This window comes from Gambusia affinis, linkage group LG20, assembly GCF_019740435.1.
Source record: "Gambusia affinis linkage group LG20, SWU_Gaff_1.0, whole genome shotgun sequence".
Classification (NCBI taxonomy): domain Eukaryota; kingdom Metazoa; phylum Chordata; class Actinopteri; order Cyprinodontiformes; family Poeciliidae; genus Gambusia; species Gambusia affinis.
The window spans coordinates 15,421,165-15,440,160 of record NC_057887.1 but is presented as its reverse complement, the minus strand read 5'-3'; the positions used below and the strand labels follow the sequence as shown (position 1 = coordinate 15,440,160).

Genomic DNA, 18,996 nt, shown 5'->3' with positions numbered 1-18,996 from the left:
TCTGTTTTTCAGCATTTTTTTTTGCAGTTTTCTAGAAGTTTGTTCCAGATCAGAGGAGGATAAAAGACTGAATCCTGCTCCTTCATGTTTGGTTCTAATTCTGTGGATGCAGTGTGGTCTTCAACCAGAAGACCCGAGTACTCAGGGCCTGTAAGTGTTTCAGGGTATGTTTTGTACATTTATCGACTGAAGTTTTTATCCATTCTGCTTTACAAAATACCTCAAGCACAGCTAGATTAGATGAAGAACTCATATAAAAAGCAGCTTTCAAGTGTTGCCACACATTCTTTGTTAAATTTAAACCAATTTAAGTCAGTCTAAGATGGACTGGGCTATTGTAAAATATAAATATTTTTTGATATACAGTAGATATCGCTGTAGAACTGACTGTACTTCCATGTTGACTGCACATTCAACTATAGTAAATTAAGTTTTACTTTTTTTTTTACCCCTCCTTTCATTGAAAATGATCCTGTAGGGAAAACGAGCAGAAATCTGCTCCACTGCTCCTTGACAGACTGGCTGTGTTGAAGAGGTCAGGGCTGGTGGTTATTTCTGGCGTGTATATCAGCAAGTATCCCCTCCTGCATGCGGTGCTTGAGACTGACGTGGCAAGTGTCGAATACACAGGAGGATGACAGTCACCAACACTCACACGCTGAACCCCCCAACCCTCCACACCACGCAGTATTAGCAGTGAAAGGGTGGGGTGATCTGGAGAACAACCAGAGAGAGTGTCTGATACCTCCAGAGTGTGAGGAACTGAGGAAGAAGAGAACAGACTTCCCACAAACTTTCATATATACTCGGTCCGCGGTTTGGGAGCAGAGATGGTGGCGGAGGAGATCCTGGTCTGTCTCACAGGAGGAGCTCCATGGGGGTTCAGGCTGCAAGGAGGAGCGGAGCAGCAAAAGCCTCTTCAGGTGGCGAAGGTACAGCAGTCAAAAAACAGATATGTATAAAACAGCTGAATATCTGGCAAGTTTAATGTGCTGAGCTGGTTTTGTGATTTTGAAACGCTTACAGTTGAAACTAAGGTCCTAAAGAAAAGAAGTATGTTTTTCACTGTTATTAATTAGCATTGCTACAATAATTATAAAATAAATGAAGAAAACATTATTTACAATATTTCTCCACCTCTTCAGTGATGTAACAGCCACATATCAACTGAAGCACGTTTAAGTTTGTTTGTACAGTTGTGCAATGAAAAATATCTCTATCTATCTATCTATCTATCTATCTATCTATCTATCTATCTATCTATCTATCTATCTATCTATCTATCTATCTATCTATCTATCTATCTATCTATCTATCTATCTATCTATCTATCTATCTATCTATCTATCTATCTATCTATCTATCTATCTATCTATCTATCTATCTATCTATCTATCTATCTATCTATCTATCTATCTATCTATCTATCTATCTATCTATCTATCTATCTATCTATCTATCTATCTATCTATCTATCTATCTATCTATATCTATCTATCTATCTATCTATCTATCTATCTATCTATCTATCTATCTATCTATCTATCTATCTATCTATCTATCTATCTATCTATCTATCTATCTATCTATCTATCTATCTATCTATCTATCTATCTATCTATCATCTGGATTCACATTTCTCAAAAAAGTGCAGTGTTCTGCTGCAGATTAGCTTTTATCCTGCCTCATTTTTCACACAGCAGTGTTTGGCCAAGGTCCAGTTTAATTTAAACTTCAGCTGTTGTACAATTGTGTTTCTGGGCCAGGGAACTGCTGGAGCACAGCTTTGTGAGGAGGGTTCTGTTGCCTATACAGATGGAGAGAAGCATCAAAAATGCAAAAAGACACTTTTTCAAAGAAGGCACTCTTTCATAAATAGCTTCAGCCTGAATCTTTCCAAAGTCTTTCACTTTTTTTATTGTACATTTTGCATCAAATTTGTGGACACAGAATTTTTCTCCTTTCCGATTTGATAGAAATGTAAAATAAAAATTCCTCTAGCAGCTTGCAAAGTAGGCCTGTCACAATTACATGTTTTGCTGGACGATAAATTATCCCAGAACTTTCTGCCATAAATGATAATATTGTTGTGTTGAGAACATTTTCAAGTAATATAGTAGTAATAGTGGCACAAAAATGCAATAACACATTCTCAGAGATCAATATACTTTAAATTTTAATGAACATTTAAACACTGGAACTGAGATGTATATTAAATATCCAAAATAAATAAAGAAAATGACTGAAATAAGAAATAGAATAAATGATGAAGTCTCTGTAAACAAAGCGATCTTTCAAAAAAAGAAGTTGAGACCAAAACACCAGACTGAAGACTTTTATCATTCAGTTTTTGATAAAAAGAGAGAAAAACAATAAATCAAGCAAATGAAAATTATTGAGTTTCTTTTAATTTACCATGCAATTAATTTATTGTGACAGGCCTATTGCAAAGTCTTGATATCAGTTTCATTCATTCATAAAGATTTGAAGATTGAACAAAACTGAGAAAAACTAATATGTATACAAACTCCTGAATTTGAGGAAAGTAGCAAAAAATCTTTCTAAATTTAATTCCTGCAAGTTATTTTGTCAATCCTAATTCTGATTTACAACAGGCAAAATTTAATCTGATTTACTGTAACATCAGATTTAGTTAGGTCTTAGCATCATATCTAAATTGTAGCCAACAAGATTTATTTCAGGTCCATTTTCTACCACTTTACACTTCAGTAAATTATGCAAATTATTCAGATCAAAATTACCACTGAGTTCCACTAAAGAGTAATAAGGTTTGAGAGTCATTGATCTAATGAGCAAAGTTATCCCTGGAAGCAGGAGTTTGACCTCACCGACCCCGATAACAAAAGCTGACCAATCACTTGTGAGATCTCCAAACTTCTTAAATTTAGACAGATTAGCTCCGAAACCAAATTTATCTGTGCAGCCGGTATTTTCAGGCTGACAAAATCACCTTAATTTGAAGTTAGATCTGTGTGTTTCCTCTTGCTGTGTGTGTTATGTGTGGTCAGCCATACCTCAGATAAGCCCGGCTGAGAGCGGAGCTCAAACGGATCAGAATAGCTCGTTTGAGAGCAGCTGGAAGCTGAGGATGGAAAAAACCCAGACCTCTTGTTCTCACACACAGATACAGACTTAAACACACAGACTCACACACACTCAGTACATCATCTTTCTTAAGCTTTTTATTTTGACATTATTCACTTTTGAGAGCGAAGTGTTTTCCTTCACAATAGAACTTGTCTCTCTCTGTCTAGGAATGTTTTTGATTTTTTTGAGTCGGTTCTTATTTTGGAAATGTGGGCGGGGCATGTGGTGAGTGACAGACATGCCCCCCTTGCTGCACGCAGCTGTTCAAATTCCCGTTTTTGTGATGCGTGCTCGAACATTTGCCTTTAAAACCTCTAAAACCAAATGGAAAAACTGGGCCAAGAGGCAGCCTTCTCAGGATGGCAAACATTTCAAGTGGGTGCTTGAATGATCAACATTTTTCACTTTCAGCAGCCATGATGAGGTGTGTGTTTTAGTGTGTGTGTGTGTGTGTGAGTGCGAGGAAGCAAATGGGACGACCTTATCGCCTACTTTTAGCTCCAAGTGTGACAGGAATGCTCACCATCTCATCTAAACCCACTATCACCCCCACGCCACCTCTAAAAGCGTACTTCCTGAGGGTTCGATGACATCATCGACCTCAAGCCGCCGCATATGATAAAACTGATCAATAGATTCAGTCATTTTCTTTCAGTTCCTGGCTTTTAGGCTTATTGTTTCTGTGACAAAAATCCAACGCACATCAATTACTGTGGTTTAAAAAAAGTACAATCTCAGTGACAAAGTGCTGTCTAAATGGATGCTTCCCAGGAAGATTGGAGGATTGTATTTTTTCATGCATCTCATGTCAAATGACAATTTTGAAAGGCTAATGTTTTGTCATCACAGATAAAGAGGAAGTGTGCATCCATTAGGACAATGTGACAATGTCTTTGTCACATGTTCAAATACCTGTTCATATTGAAGTACTTAGTGATGGAAGAATGTATAGAAATGGTCAGATTGGGTGTATTTAGGCACCAATGTAAGCAAGGAACTGATTTATATTGATAAAAGACTTGAGCCAAATAGGTAAGCTCTTAATTTATTTATTTGTAGGACTGAGCTAATGTTAAGCTCCTAAGTAAAGTCCCCTACATAAATCCACCTCGACGTTTTTCAGGCTGCCTCTGCCAGTAGAAAACTTCTGGAAATGCTAAAAGTCACTCCAGAGACTGCAGTAAACTCTTTTCTTTCTATAGGTACGCAAGCGCAGCAAAGCCTGCCGAGCCGGACTGAAGGAGCAAGATGAGCTGATTGCCATTGGTGACCAGATGTGTGCAGATCTCACACATGCTCAGGCCATGAGCCTAGTAGATAAAGAGACTTCCACACTAACCCTAAAAGTTAGGAGGTCAGAACATAGACACAGTTATTTAATTTATACAGGTAAACAATGAAACCAAGTTTTGCCTTGATGTTTGTTTTATTCCAGGAACCTCTCTGGATTTATCTCCCTACCTTGTTCTGTTCACTCCATTTCACCTCAATCGTCCATGAGGGCTCTGTCTTCTCCTGCCACCCTCCTGAACAAAAGTTCCTCCATCCTCTCTCCCACTGAGTTCTCCAGAGGCATTACTTCCCCCCCCGACAGCGAGGCGTACTACGGTGAAACAGACAGCGACGCAGACACACATTCACAAACGCACCGACGACGCCAACGGCGAACATCTCCTCATGCTCGCTCACCTTCGCGTTATGACAATCAAGAAGAGGAGACTTCTGAGATGAGTGGGTAAGAGAAGAACCAGAAGAGAAACTCCAAGACCTTTACTATTAACGGCACTGCAAAAACACAAAATCATACCAAGTACTACAATAGTTTCCGGAGAAAATATTGTAGTACCCTTGAAATAAGACAAAACTAACTTACAAGGAACTTGTTTGAGCTTTACATCATGTTATGTCATTTCCTTGTAAAAAACATACCTGGAGTGTTTATTTGATTCTTTCATGCATGTTTGAGAAATCCTTTAATCTCCATGGCAACCATTCAGCTGTGCAAAACACCTGGGTGGACAAAGCCCCGCCTTCTAGGCACAACTCCTCTGCTGAGTTGTGATTTCCAAGTTTTTGAGTTTCTGTCTCACAGAGCAGACAGAACTTTCTTAAAGAGACAGAAGCCAAATTTTAAGGTCTTGATTTACAAAGTCATATTTAAAATATACAGTGTTTCTATAGCAGCAGAAGGTAACACAGTTACTTGATTGTGATATAAAAAGATTCTACTTAGCTGGAAAACACATAATAATGCCTCTTTAAGTAATTAGTTCCCTAATATTGATGAAAAGTATTAGCTGGAAGTGAAATAATCTGTCACTGGAACAAGACTTTTTAACTTATAATATGGAAAAAAATTTCTTATTTATATTACAGAATGACTGAATTAAAATAAGCTCCAACATATTACAGAAAAGTTACTTTTTGAGCTAATTTTCTCTTAAACACTTCCTGCACACTGTAAGACTGCCCCTACCTTGAGTTTATTTAAAACAAGGTTAAAAACCTTCTTATTTGACATTGCCTATTCTTAAATGTTTGTTTTTTTAACTATATTCAAAACTGTAACGTTTATTTTGTTCATTTTTAATCTGCTTGATCTTTAATTTACTTTCTTTTTGTTGTATGTTGTTCTTAACTTGTTTTTGTACAAGCACTTTGAATTGTCCTTGGCTGAAAGGTGCTATATAAATAAAGTTGCCTTGCCTTAAATTAAGTGTACTAAGATTGTTCCACTACAAACTCTACCAACAATACTAGGTGATATTTTGTGTTTTTGCAGTGTGAGCCATGACACATTGTGAAATAACGTTTTGCATCTGTGTTTGATCCAAGGTATGAAAGTGCTACAGACGCAGGAGTTACCACCCAGTGGCATGCTCAGGGTCTCACCAGCGTCCCTCACAGAGAGTTTATCTACCTGCCCGACCCAGAGGAGAGATACACATCCGCTCACACCCTCACCCCGACCCCTGATCAGGGCCCGGTGGACGCAGAGGGAGAGGGGGACAGCGGCTTCCAGGAGACAGGGGGCTACATTACACCAGCCTGCCCTCCTTTGGTGTCTCCTGAACGGGCCAAAGAGGCCTTGAAGTTGGGCTCCGGTCATCATCTGGTGCCCATGGTGGGACCGCAGCTGAGCCCGGTGAATGACGAACTCTCCACCAGCTACATGGACAAAGCTAGACAGGCCAGTGAGTATTATCCTAACACAATTTGCTTTGCACAAAATAAACCTGTTTTTGTCTATTTTAGATTTTGTGAAGATTTTACTCGGTACAGAACATAGAAATGTTAAAACCAGGACGTCCAGGACATTTGGAAACACAGGAAATAAGATTTAAGTATCTTCTTCATCAGGACATAACCTGACTAAAGGTTTCATACATCCATCTGTTATTTTAGTTTATTTTTGTACCAATAAAGTACAGATCAATTAAGAAAATAATAATAAAGATAACAGTGCAGGAAGATGCAAACCGCTTATTTAAAATTATCCGTCTGCAATAAAATAGCCCAATATTCTTTTATGTTGCTGCTCCAGTCCTTCTGCTCCTCTGCTCTGCAGATCCTAAAATACAGTATAACTTTCTCCATCCTGCTAATAATTTATTTTCCAATAATATTGCCCTCAACATTTCATTTTATTTATTTAATTTCCCTGGAGTTTTTGATCTGCTTTAGTTTTCTTGAGATTTATCTCTATTCATGTTTAGGATTTTACTTTTCAACTGTAACAGGAGAAAATAACATCAGATAGACCACATTACAAAGAAACTCCAAAATATAAACAAAACACTGTGGTTTTAAATCTTTTGTTAGATCGCCCTCTAGTGGCCATTACCTATTATTGTCCAATCGTTTATATTTGCATGTTAGAGCAATGAAGTGAGATACACACCAGACACCAGCGGAGGTATTCTTCACGTTCCCCTCATCCTCTCCTGGAAGTATTCTGGATATTTGCCTCGGTGGCTGTATTTATAGCTGCTGAAGCTTTCTGAATGAGAGAGCAGAGCCCTGATTTATGGACCAGCTTAATGTGTATATATGTGGACAGTGTGTGAATAACTGCTTGTGTGCACATAAATAGAGACATAAATGTGTTTCTGTTCATTTAAATCTATTCAGGAGAGCTGATGTAGAGTGATTGTTTGCATTTTATTCTATTTAATGTGAAATTCTAGTTGTCTCAGAGTTCAGAGTAGGCAATACAATTACAGGGAAGTGTTGATGAAATTCCCCAAAAGGATGACATGAATATTAAAAGAGAAAATAAGTGCACCCCGCCTCTCGCCCTATGGCCCTGAATCAAGATTTGTAGCATTTTTTTAAATCTGTTTTTACAGAAATGACTTTCCAACTATATTTTTTGTATGTAAATATCTTTTTGGCATTATTATTTTTGGGTTTGGCATGCAACTTGTCAATTTTGTATTTCTAAGGGTGCAGACTTTGTGCAAATGGTTATAAAGATTATGTATAATAGATTAAATATTTTTTTTATATAAGGTGGGCACTCATGTTTATATGCATACCAACATTGGCAACACTGCTGCCAAGTCAATTGTGACACCATGTAGAACAAAGAACTAAAGATGATGATAATAATGACAATAATATGATTCAGATTATCGTGTCTTAAATCTGTAAAATAATTAAAATTACGACACATTTCTAGTGTCAGAAGGTAAAAAAATCCTATTAACAAAATGCAATACCAACAATACAACATACCAACAATACAACAACCACTACTATTAGGAGTAACATAATAACACTAATACTACTAATACTAGTTTTTGATTGTTGTGTCTTATTTTGGATATCAAAAATGTCTTTCAGTTCCTGTTATTCCAAAATTAAAGTTTACTGGTCTTTGAGAGAACAAACTTGCAATACTATGCCATAATGTATTACTTGAAAATGGTCTGAAAAGAACAAAATTATTGTTTATTGTAATAATTTCTGGGACAATTTATTGTCCAGCAAAGTTTGTTATTGTGACAGCGTGTCTGTGATGGACTGGTGACCAGGTGTCCAGGGTGTACCTGCCACTCAAATGGGTATTTGAACAGGATGAACATAATATTTAAAGGTGTTTCAGTTTTTTTGTTTCATTTTGCTGATTTTCAATATACTTCAGCAAAATGTTGCAGTAGCAATAGTGCTTTTAATTCTGACAAGCTTTCTCAAGACTGGAACTTCTTTGTTGAGGATCATCAGCAGAAGTGTTTTCAGTGTTTTCAATTCATAAATATTTTTGCCGAACTTCTTCTTGAACCTGTAAAGTGTTATTTCCACCTTCTTGGTTTGAACCATAATTTCAACCGAGCTGACAGCTGATTAAACTGAATAACTATGCACTGACTGAGTTCCTGTTCCTGGAGGGAATGCTGCTGCAATGAACGATCTGTCATCGGGTGCGAGAGCCCAAAGACGTGAATAACTTTAATGCAGGCTGAGGGCTTTACTGCAGGACAAACGGTGGCAGTGCCACCAGAGATCTGCCCTTTCTCCTGTTACAAACACACACAGCCACTTTGGATCCGAGATCATTGACCCTGTTGTTGCAGAGTTTTGCGTCTTTGTGTACAACAGCAATGACTTACTGCTAACCTTTCGGCGATGCGCTACGTGTCACACAGTCATATATACACTGTGATCCAAATATGTGGTGAGGGCTCTCCCGCTCTTTGTGTGTGTGTGTTTTTAGGACAGAGAGCAGACAGGTGTTTGAAGCCTGTCAGACAGAAATAGAGGGTTGACATCATGTGTTGCTTTGGGTTGCTGAAAACAGACAAAGGTCTTTACATGGGCTGAGCTCTCAGAACAGGAGACAGTGACTAAACGGGTCTCCACTCAGAGCTGATTTGGACTCTGTTGGGGTGTGTGTGGGAGGGTCCGAGGGACACACACTCACACGCTTAGTGGTGAAATGAGGGACCTCACATCTCCTTTAGGTTCAGACAAAGGTGGACTCAGGGTTCCACACACTGTTTACGCAGGTAAGACTCATTATACCCTTGACTGACTTTCTTGTGGAGGTGAAATTTTGATTTTTTTATTTAAAAAAAAATAAAAGTTTGTTGTAATCTGTGAAGATTCTGTGATCAAATAAGCTTCTAGCAAAGCGATGTGGAAGCGACATTTCCACAATCTTGGTTTGAATCATAATTTCAACCTGATATTTTTTTTAAAAGTCACTGCGAACAATGAATGCAGAAGTTGTTAACATTTATAATTATTTCAGTCCTCTTGTTAGATTGATTATTGTGGATGACGTTAAAGTGTCAATACCAGTTTCCAGCTCCATTTATTACAAGGACGCAATTATTTTTGTTATTATATTTTGGAAATTCATAATTTTCCCCTGCACTGACAGGAATAGAGTACTGACCTACATCAAACGTTTTGCTGTCACGGTAAAGATAATGATCACATTTATTTTACAATCAGCTGGTCTAATAAATCAATGTATCATATGTTGCCGGAGAGCTAAACTACTCTCAAGCAGGAACAGAGGGAAAGTATTTGCCTCCGTACATTTTTTTTAAAATTATTTTGGGTTTTTTTTGTCTGTCTTCACTGCAAAGACAAAATCTTACCAAGTGTTTTTGCTCTAGTTTCTACAGCAAATATCCTAGCCCACTTGAAAGAAGACAAGACCAACTCTCAAGTAACTTTTTAGCAAGACACCAGAGCTTGTTTTAGGTTAACAATAACTTTATATTAATTTAAAAAGTACTAGTTCCGGTGGCAGAATTTTCCTCTTATTGCAACACATTTTTTCCCGTTTCATAAGGGAAATAATCTGCTAATGGAACTTGTACTTTTTCTTAGTTTTGTCCTATTTAAAATGTACTTAGATATGCGTACTTGAAACTAGACCATAAAATACTTTTGTGTTATGCAGCGCTATTGTTTTACATCGTCAAGCAAATATAACTAATGAAGACAACCTGAGTAAAAACAAAATGCTGTTTTCAAATGATGGCCTCATTGTTTAAGAGACAAAAGCTGGTTAATTGTGTGAAAAAGTATTTTTTCTCTTAAACCTAATGTGTTGTTCTGCTGTTTTGAATGTTTACTAATTCAGCCACAATGAGGCATTTTTTATCACAAATAGCCTGTGTACAATTAAGCCAAGACATCTTAATTATATTAACTTTTAGACTTTGACTAGACCAATCCAGAACCTTCATTTTGTTTATGTTTTTTTTTTATTTGGTCTTTTTGCTGGTTCACTTCAGATGGCTGTCTTGCTGAATAAACTAAGGGCTCTATGAATGGCCAGATATCCTTTTGTAGGATTCTTCCTCAAAATGCTTAAATTAATGAAATATTAATGGTTCTGTCAATTACGCCAAATTAGTAGCCAGAAGTGGGAAGTAACCACTTTTACTCAATAACATTTACTTTTTGGAAAAAAATGACATTTGGGTGTAGCTTAAACTATATTGAGAAATGTTACTCTGAAGAAATAGGCCTGCAGAGCCTCAGATGTTATTCTGATTTTTTGTGGTCTCCCTGATGAGGGTTGAGTTTTCCTTTGGAGTAATTATTCTCCATTAGTGAATAATGAATTTCACTGTGGTTCACTTCAGTCTGAACGCCTCAGAAATGACTTGCAACTCTTTCCAGACTATTAGATGTCAGTAACCTAGGATTTCATCTGTCCTTGAATTTCTTTGAAACAGATTATGTTTTTATTTTATTTTTGGCCTCCTTAATGTTGTCAGAAAGGTTCTTTTCAAATCCTTCCTTAATTGTAAAGGTCTTGTGGTAATCAAAACAAAGGAGTCAGTTGCATTTTCACATAAATCTAGCACTTTTTCCCTTGCTAAATGAAGTTTTCAATTGAAAAGCTATCTTTGTCTGACATTAAGATTTGTTTGTTGATCTGAAATACTTCAGTAGGACATGAAAACAAATATTCTGAGAGGGGGCAGCACATTGTACATATGTTCCAGACCAGGCAAAACAGTGAAATATCTAAAACTGCATTTAATTGTGTTGGAATTCATAAAAAAAAAGAAAAAAAAAAGAAAAAAAGATTGTAATTCTGTAATTTCAAAAGACGGCACATTTTCTGAAATCTACATTTAGAAAAGTCTTTCTACTCTGTCTTAAAACTTAGATTTATCCGTCCTTCAACATGTTCCCAAAACTAATTTACTGATTATCCAAACACGGAGAGGAATATGTAAGCACATGGACACATTTTGGGAAGCAGATAGATTGTGATCTAATCTTCCCAGAGTGTGACTCAACATTGGAGAGCAGCAGGAATTCTTTGTTCTAAATCCACAACACGCTGTCCTGTCAGTCACTGCGAATGCTCATCCCAGCTCCTAGCTGTGATGATACTGACTGAATCAGCCGCCACCAGCAGGTAGAGAGAACTATCACACTGTTTTGCTTCCTTTATTTGTTGCCCATTCCTCGTTTTGTATTAATCAGAACTCCCATTACTGCTTCTCCGCTGCGTTTCTGCTCATTTCAGCAGATTTATTTTCGTCTCTCGCTTATTTTTTGCTTCCTGTCTTGCAGAGTTGCAGCGCGGGGAGAGCGTGGTGGAGAAACAGGTGAAAGAAGCCCGCACTAAATGCCGCTCTATTGCATCTTTGCTGACTGATGCTCCCAACCCCAATTCGAAAGGGGTTCTTATGTTCAAGAAACGGCGGCAAAGAGCCAAGAAATACACACTGACCTGCTTTGGGAAGGCAGTAGGAGACAGAGGAGGTGAAACAGAAGGGGAAGCAGGAGGGGAGACAGAAGAGGAAGGAGGAGGAAGCTCAGTTTTAAGTGGCTCTGAGGTTGAGGAAGAAGGATTGTCTGAGTCTTTTGACCCTACGTGGGATTCAGGTTACCTTGACCTGCTAGACAGGAGAAGCTCTGCCTGCCCGCCAACCACACCAACTACCCCGACAACACCAAGCGCCAACCACAGCGCAGAGGTGGACCACTCAGCTCATCTAACACCAGGACGTTTATCTTCTGTAAATCAAAGCTTAGGGTTGGACATCTCGGGTTTGGAGAGTTCAGACAGCAACAGCTTCACAAAACAATCCACCAGTATCCAAATGTCTCCTCCAGCTGTGGCTTTGACCAACGGGGGTTCAGTTTCCATAAGCCAGGCGAGTGTCGTTCTGAGCCCACCCTTGGAGACACCCATACAAAGTCAAAATGGGCTCCGCATTAACTCTAATGACACAGCCCACTCTGATTTTGGTCCAAGCCCCAGCATGGACTCAACCAGTAACTCCAGTTTTAATCCTAATCCCGGTTTTCTGAACCGCACTGCACGACCCTTCACCCCAGGCTCAACCCCAAATCGTGCGTCTGTGACCTCTGTGATGTTTCGACCTCCCCAGCCCAAACCCACACCACTAACTATGGCTCCCAAGCCCGTTTCAGCAGTGTCCACCATGACAATCCCACCAACCCAACCTCCTCCAGGGCCAGATGCAAGAAGAGCAGTGTCCAGCACCTCTCTGTACATCCCTCCGAGAAATAACAACAGTAACTCTTCCCCTTCGCAATACTCTCCTCCGTCAGCTCTTTCTTCGTCTTTCTCTCAGCCTCCTTCAACATTTTCCTCTCTTTCTGCAGCACATGCTCCTTCCTCAACCCCATTTTCACTGTCTACAGATCAGCATTCTCCTTTACACCCATCAATTGCTAAACCGTACCTTTGTTCTCCTGCTCCTACTAATCCACCTCCACACATCTTGTCTCTGAATCCATCTTCTGAGTTAGCTAAGGACTCATTCCCTGGACCTCCTCTCCCTCAATCTTCTCCATCTCCATCTCCGTCTGTCCACCCAATAATCAACATAACCGATGCAGCTTCCCCAACAGGGCCTCCCCAAGCACCTATCAATGACTCAATGACCACAAGAGAGCAACGCATTTCTGTCCCAGCCACTCGCACCGGCATCCTTCATGATGCACGGCGTCGTAGCAACAAGAAGCCAATGTTCAGCGCACTGCAAAGCAAAGATGTTTCTCCAAATCCAGACTTGATGTCGATGGTGCAGAACATGGATGATCGTTGCATGGGAAGAAGTCCAAATGTTGAGTCTCGAGCAGCGCCGAGTGGGGAGGCAGGTCATGAGTCAGGGCCTGAGGAGGACTGGCTGAGACTTGGTGCAGAAGCTTGTAACTTCATGCAGGTGCAGCGAGGACCAAAGGCCCCTGCTGTGGCTCCTAAACCACAGACCCCCCAGGTTCTGCAGCTTGCTGGAAAAGGAGGTCAGCTCTTTGCCCGCAGACAGAACAGGATGGATCGGTATGTTGTTGAGCGTTCTCCATCTGTTGCTGCTGCACCTTACTCTCCTGCTCAGACCAGGGAACCCTCACCCACACCTTCCCTTCCTGCCACATGGAAGTACTCACCTAACATTCGCGCCCCACCTCCGATCAACTACAACCCCCTACTGTCTCCGTCCTGCCCTCCGAAGGCCCAGAGGAAACCCGAGGTAGCAAAGTTAGGGACAAACAGACCCAAAGGGCACAAAGCAGGCATCAAACCTATTGACATAATGAGTCACCAGCCATACCAGCTTAATTCCTCCCTGTTCAGCTATGGAGGTGGAGTTCCCCAGGATCCTTCCAACGCTACTCAGCAGAGAGGTGGTCCTCAAAAGACAGCACGGGTCTACGAGGTAAAGAGGTTCTCAACACCCCCACCAACTGCCACAGGACCAACACCAAAAGTTATTGTACCTCGATCAGCCACAACACTTGGAGAACCACTTAGGTACTCTGATGAGTTTACCTCTCCCACTGCTGGAGCAATGCCCCATGAACCCCACCAGACTCCACCACAGCCTTTTCAGCCTCAGTGGGCCTCCTCCCCTTTGCCTCCTGCCCCCACTGCTCCTCTTCCTCAGCTCCCAACCTTCTCCTCACCTCTGGTTTCAATCCCACCTCCGCAGGCCAACAGGAGTTTCAAGAGCGCCCCAGATCTAAGTCCTATGAGTCCCAGTAATGCCTCTTACCAGTCACCCACTGGGCCCCAGCCTCCCAGGGTCCCTAAGCCTCGGTTCAGCACTTCTAACTTGGGCCTGCAACCTTGCATATGGCGTCCTGGATCCACCACACACTAAACAGATTCTCATCTGGACATGAGAAATAAAAACTGTGGGGAAATGGAGAAATAATTTCAAATCTTCTGGAATCACAGCATCTGTTTGCTTTGAATTCACATGCATCACATTTAATTAATTACCCAGTTCATGTTTGACTTGACTCTTCTGGTGAAAATTAATTTAACGGTGACCTATTGTGCTTCTTTGAACAGGTTACAAAACATTTTCACTACTTAAAATTATTCTTATATATGAGAATGAACCCTCTTTTGGAAAGGTTTGTTTTCCAGACACCAAAAAAATATTTATTTTATTCCAGAAATTGGCGGGGTGTTTTTTTTAAGCTCTTGGACTGTTTTTAGAAATGGAAGTGCAAAAACATACAGAATGTGAATTTTGGATAATAGGTTCCCTTTAAAAAACAAACACTGCTCAACAATAGAAATCATTGATGTTTGTTAGAGAAATCTGAAGCAAGGTTTTATAAATAACATGCAGAATGATTTGAGTTTAATGACTAAAAAAGTGTAATAGAGGATGTGTAATGGTGGGTCTGATTTAAGAGAGGTGGCAGAAAATGGGAAAAGATGTATAGAAAGCAGAGATGAGAAATATTCCAAAAATTCAGATTGGTTGCTTACCTTCACAATCTTCAAGATCCAACCTGTTGCTATCACACAATAGCACATTTAAATAAATTCTCGTATAGTTAATATTAAATATTATAGATAGTTTAAAGCATATATGTTGGATCCTTGATCTTTGTGTGCTTTGTTGTAGCGGAAAGCCTTTTGCTGCACTTGGTTGTTGATATAGAACATAAAATACAGTATATAAGTACAACATGTCTGTTTAGCTGTGATTCTTCTTCACAGAAACATGAGGTTGAATAAAAATAGACATGACTCACCTCAGCTGTCACTCTGTCTCTCCTTGTGTCACCCACGTCGTCAACACCCACCCCTACACTGACCTGCAGTACACCACACCCATTTGTTTCTCAATTTTTAGCCTCTGTAAGGCATTTTATAACTCTTTTGTAGATCAATTTAAAATGACTCTTTGCTCATAAATAAAGTCTAGGCATTAAGAAACAATTTTAATCTTGTCCCAACTTTTACCACATGGAGGCGCTGTAGGATTTGTCATTAAAGTATGTTGCACTATTACAGTCTAATATTTCCTAACATGTTTCGCTTCAGATTTTACAGTCTCAGATTATCACCAACTCTACAGCTATGGTTATTTTCATATCTTAGTTTATTTTCTTTAGCTCTACATGCATCTATCTAGACTTCCAAGCACTATGTTAAAAAAGTATTTACACCCCTACAACTCCACATTTGCATTTTGCAATTGTACAATGACAACTTCTAAGCATACTCATAAAATTTTATATAACAGATTATTTATAATTATAAGATAAAAGGCTAATATAAGGAATGCAAAATATGGTTTTTCTTTTTCTTTTTTTTTTACACATAAAAATCATAGAACCTTAGGGTTACTTTTATTTTCATTTTCCATCCCTATCATCCTTCTGTACCATAAACTGGTAGCGATGGCATAGAGAAGCGCCCCACCAGCATGATGCTGCCACCAAAATGTTTCAAATTAAGTTGTCATGGTAAACAAATGTAAATAAGATAAGTTTAATGACCTTTATTCAATTACTTGTGACTAATTAATGGTTTCTGTGGTTTGCAACAAGAAGCTGTAGATCTTCTATAGGTCTGTTATGGAGAGGTTTATCTTCTCTCCCATCTTTGGTTGAGGTAGCAGCATCAGAACCAGGGACTTGGAAAGGCTCGACAACTTGATAAAGAAGTTGTTCTGTTCTGGGGAGATGATTTACACTCGCACGAGAAAATAGCTGCAAACAGATTCACAATTATACAACTATGCGTCTTTGAAAAGCAGAAGTGGAGCCTTCTGTACAATCAACAAGAATGCAGAAAGTGGTTTCTGGATGATAAGACAACAACAAAGCATTTTTCTTTTAAAGATTTAATTGTTCAGCTCGGACAGCAGTAAAAATCAGCTGCACAAATGTACTGGACCCCGCTCGGGTTGTTAGCTAACAGGGCAGTGCCCAATTGTGATATGACAATCAAAAAACATGAACTTATTGTCAAATGACTGTTGTTGTTTTTTTTAAAAGTCAATAGCTGTTTTAAGAAGCAGTTGAGACCCAAACAGAAGATCAAAAACATCCAAAATGTGGATTTTATATAAAAGGTCACCATTAATAATAAATATTCTTGCAAGACAAAAATTAAGCAAAGACTTTTGTTTAGTTTGTTTTGCCCTTTATGTTTAATTTTTCCCTCCAACATTGACCTACATCTTAAAGCTGCTTAATGTCATCCATCTAATGGGCTTGGAGCTGTGAAACCCAAGCACGTAAAGGGATCTAACCTTTAACCCTTGAGTGCGATCAGTTGACAGTAAGGGGCTATCGCTCCGTGCTAACTTTAGTCCTGCCCAGATCTGATGGTGAGCTAACTGCTCTGCAACTCAGAGAGAAAACAAACATGAAAATAAAATTATTCATTATGACATTTATGGCTGTTTTTATTTAGAAATTATTCAAGAAGCCTGGAGAGTATAAATTATTAAAATTACCCCTGAGCTCCATATTCTAACCCTTCTGCTAAAAGCTTATTTAACTAATCTAATTCTTTTAGCTTAAAATAAATAAGATCATTGATGTTGTTGGGTCAAGCTTTGGTCCTCACAAACCTAATGGACCCCTGGCATGCAGTTAAACATACACACACACACACACACTCGTGTTTTCATCATTTGTGGGGACTTCACGCTGACTTCCATTAATTTCTACAGCCTAACCCTTACCCATAATCCTAACCCTAACCCCATTCCCTAACATACCAAACCATTACCTTAACCTTTACCCTAAACCTAACCATCACAGACCTAATCACTAACTCAAAAACAACAATTTTCCTCATGGGTACCAAGAAAATGTCCCCACAACCTCACATTGTAGACAGAAATAGGTTCCCATAAGGATATGAAAACCTGGTGTACACACACACACACACGCACCCACGCACACACACACACACTCACACTCAAACGACCCATTTCACCTATTTTTGGAGCTGTTAATCTCAAACTGTTTGGCATGGTGCTAAACTCTTAATTCTGATGGCTTTTTCAAATGTGATTAGGAGCACAGAGGAAGTGCCACCTCATCTGGCCTCACACATCCTGTCACTATTTCTAGGTCAAGAGGATTGTGTGTTTTGGGCCAGGGGACAAAGGAGGGAAAATGTCCATAAGTAGTGGTCATTTTCACTAATTCATGCAGACTGTGATAATAACATGGTAAAATGTGACAAATGATACAAAGTTTATTTTCATTCAACTCATTGTGGTTATATTTATACTCCAGAGGAACAAGAATTCATGTATAAATTGGAATTTGATGGGAAGTCTGATCAATTTAAAACCAAATTCATTTTACAGAAACTCTTAGGCGGGCAATACTTGCAGCAACCATGATTTCTTTTAACAAGAATAAAAATGAAATTAATTCCAGCCCAAATATATCTACTGAAATGGAGACAAAGGCAAAAATCCGGAAGAATCATAATAAAACAGATTTTTGATATGAAATAAACTAAGTTAATTTAGAAAAAAATGAGAAAAGAGTAAGAGAGACAACAAGCTTAGAGCGCACCATCCAAAAGAGAGTAAAAAAAGGGGATGTATACAGTAAACACCAGAAAGAGTGATTACTGGAGCAAAGAGGCAGTAATGTGGGGAGCATGACAGGAGAAGCTGAGGGAAAATGACTAAATGAAACAGACATGAACACTTGGACTAAAGAGATTAACAAAACATTGGACGTTTCATGAATTTTCAAAACTTCAAGAAGAAATATTGTCTATCTGAAGACTTTTTACACATCCAAATCACTGAAATGTTTACTTTAAGCCACTCACTAGCTAATTCGGCATTATGCTTTCCATGTCTTTGGTTGTTTTGAGAAGTTGCTTCAATATTTTCAGATAATATTTTTTCCTCATGAATGATTCTATCTATTCTATGAAGCGCACCAGTCCCTCCTGCAGCACAGCAACATGATGCTGCCACTTCTGTACCTCCCACTTTGGATGATCATCCTTGGAGGCTTCCACCTTTTTTCTTCCAATTTAATAATTATCGTTATGGGAAAACAGTTCAGTTTTAGTTTAATCAGGTCCTATTTCAACCTTCCTCCAAAAGCTAAGACCTCTTTTCCTGTGTGAATTTGGAAACTGTAATCTGGCAAAATAATGTTGTTGTTGGCGAAATGAATTTTTCCTTGTCTAAATGACTGTTTAGTTCATGTCTGAGTTTAAAATCAACATGTCACTAGTTGATATAAGCAAAGGTTTTGAATAAAAGGATTAAAAAGAAAAACAATTGACGTTTTATAGTCTACCCTTCTCTCAAGTCATTTATCTAAAAAATAAGCAACAAAGAGTAAATCATTTATATTGATGCATCTTTAAACACTAACCATGGAATATCTATATAAAAATAAATAAATGACAAAGAAAGAAGAATATTTGTAATGATACAGAACTCTGAGTGATAGCGTATTGTGTTTTATTATTTTGTTAAAAGTAAAAATTGATCCTCTCTCTTTGATTTGAGTGTTGCACAGATTTATATCATAAACTGAAACATTGGATTTGTTTAGATTAAACGTTTTTAAAATTTCAACAAAACTGAAAACAATAAAATTTCCATAATTTCTCCTCAAATTATAAATACTATT

The 18,996-nt window shown here is 38.7% G+C and overlaps 1 protein-coding gene across 1 annotated transcript; it reads left to right on the top strand.

The window, feature by feature from the left end:
• Positions 1 to 647: 647 nt before the first annotated feature.
• Positions 648 to 15,113, top strand: LOC122823169 (synaptopodin 2-like protein). The gene is made up of 5 exons (XM_044102521.1): positions 648 to 932; positions 4,311 to 4,462; positions 4,544 to 4,843; positions 5,944 to 6,302; positions 11,662 to 15,113. Exons 1-5 carry the CDS (start codon positions 831 to 833, stop codon positions 14,220 to 14,222), a joined length of 3,474 nt encoding a protein of 1,157 aa, XP_043958456.1. The 5' UTR covers positions 648 to 830; the 3' UTR covers positions 14,223 to 15,113.
• Positions 15,114 to 18,996: the final 3,883 nt, after the last annotated feature.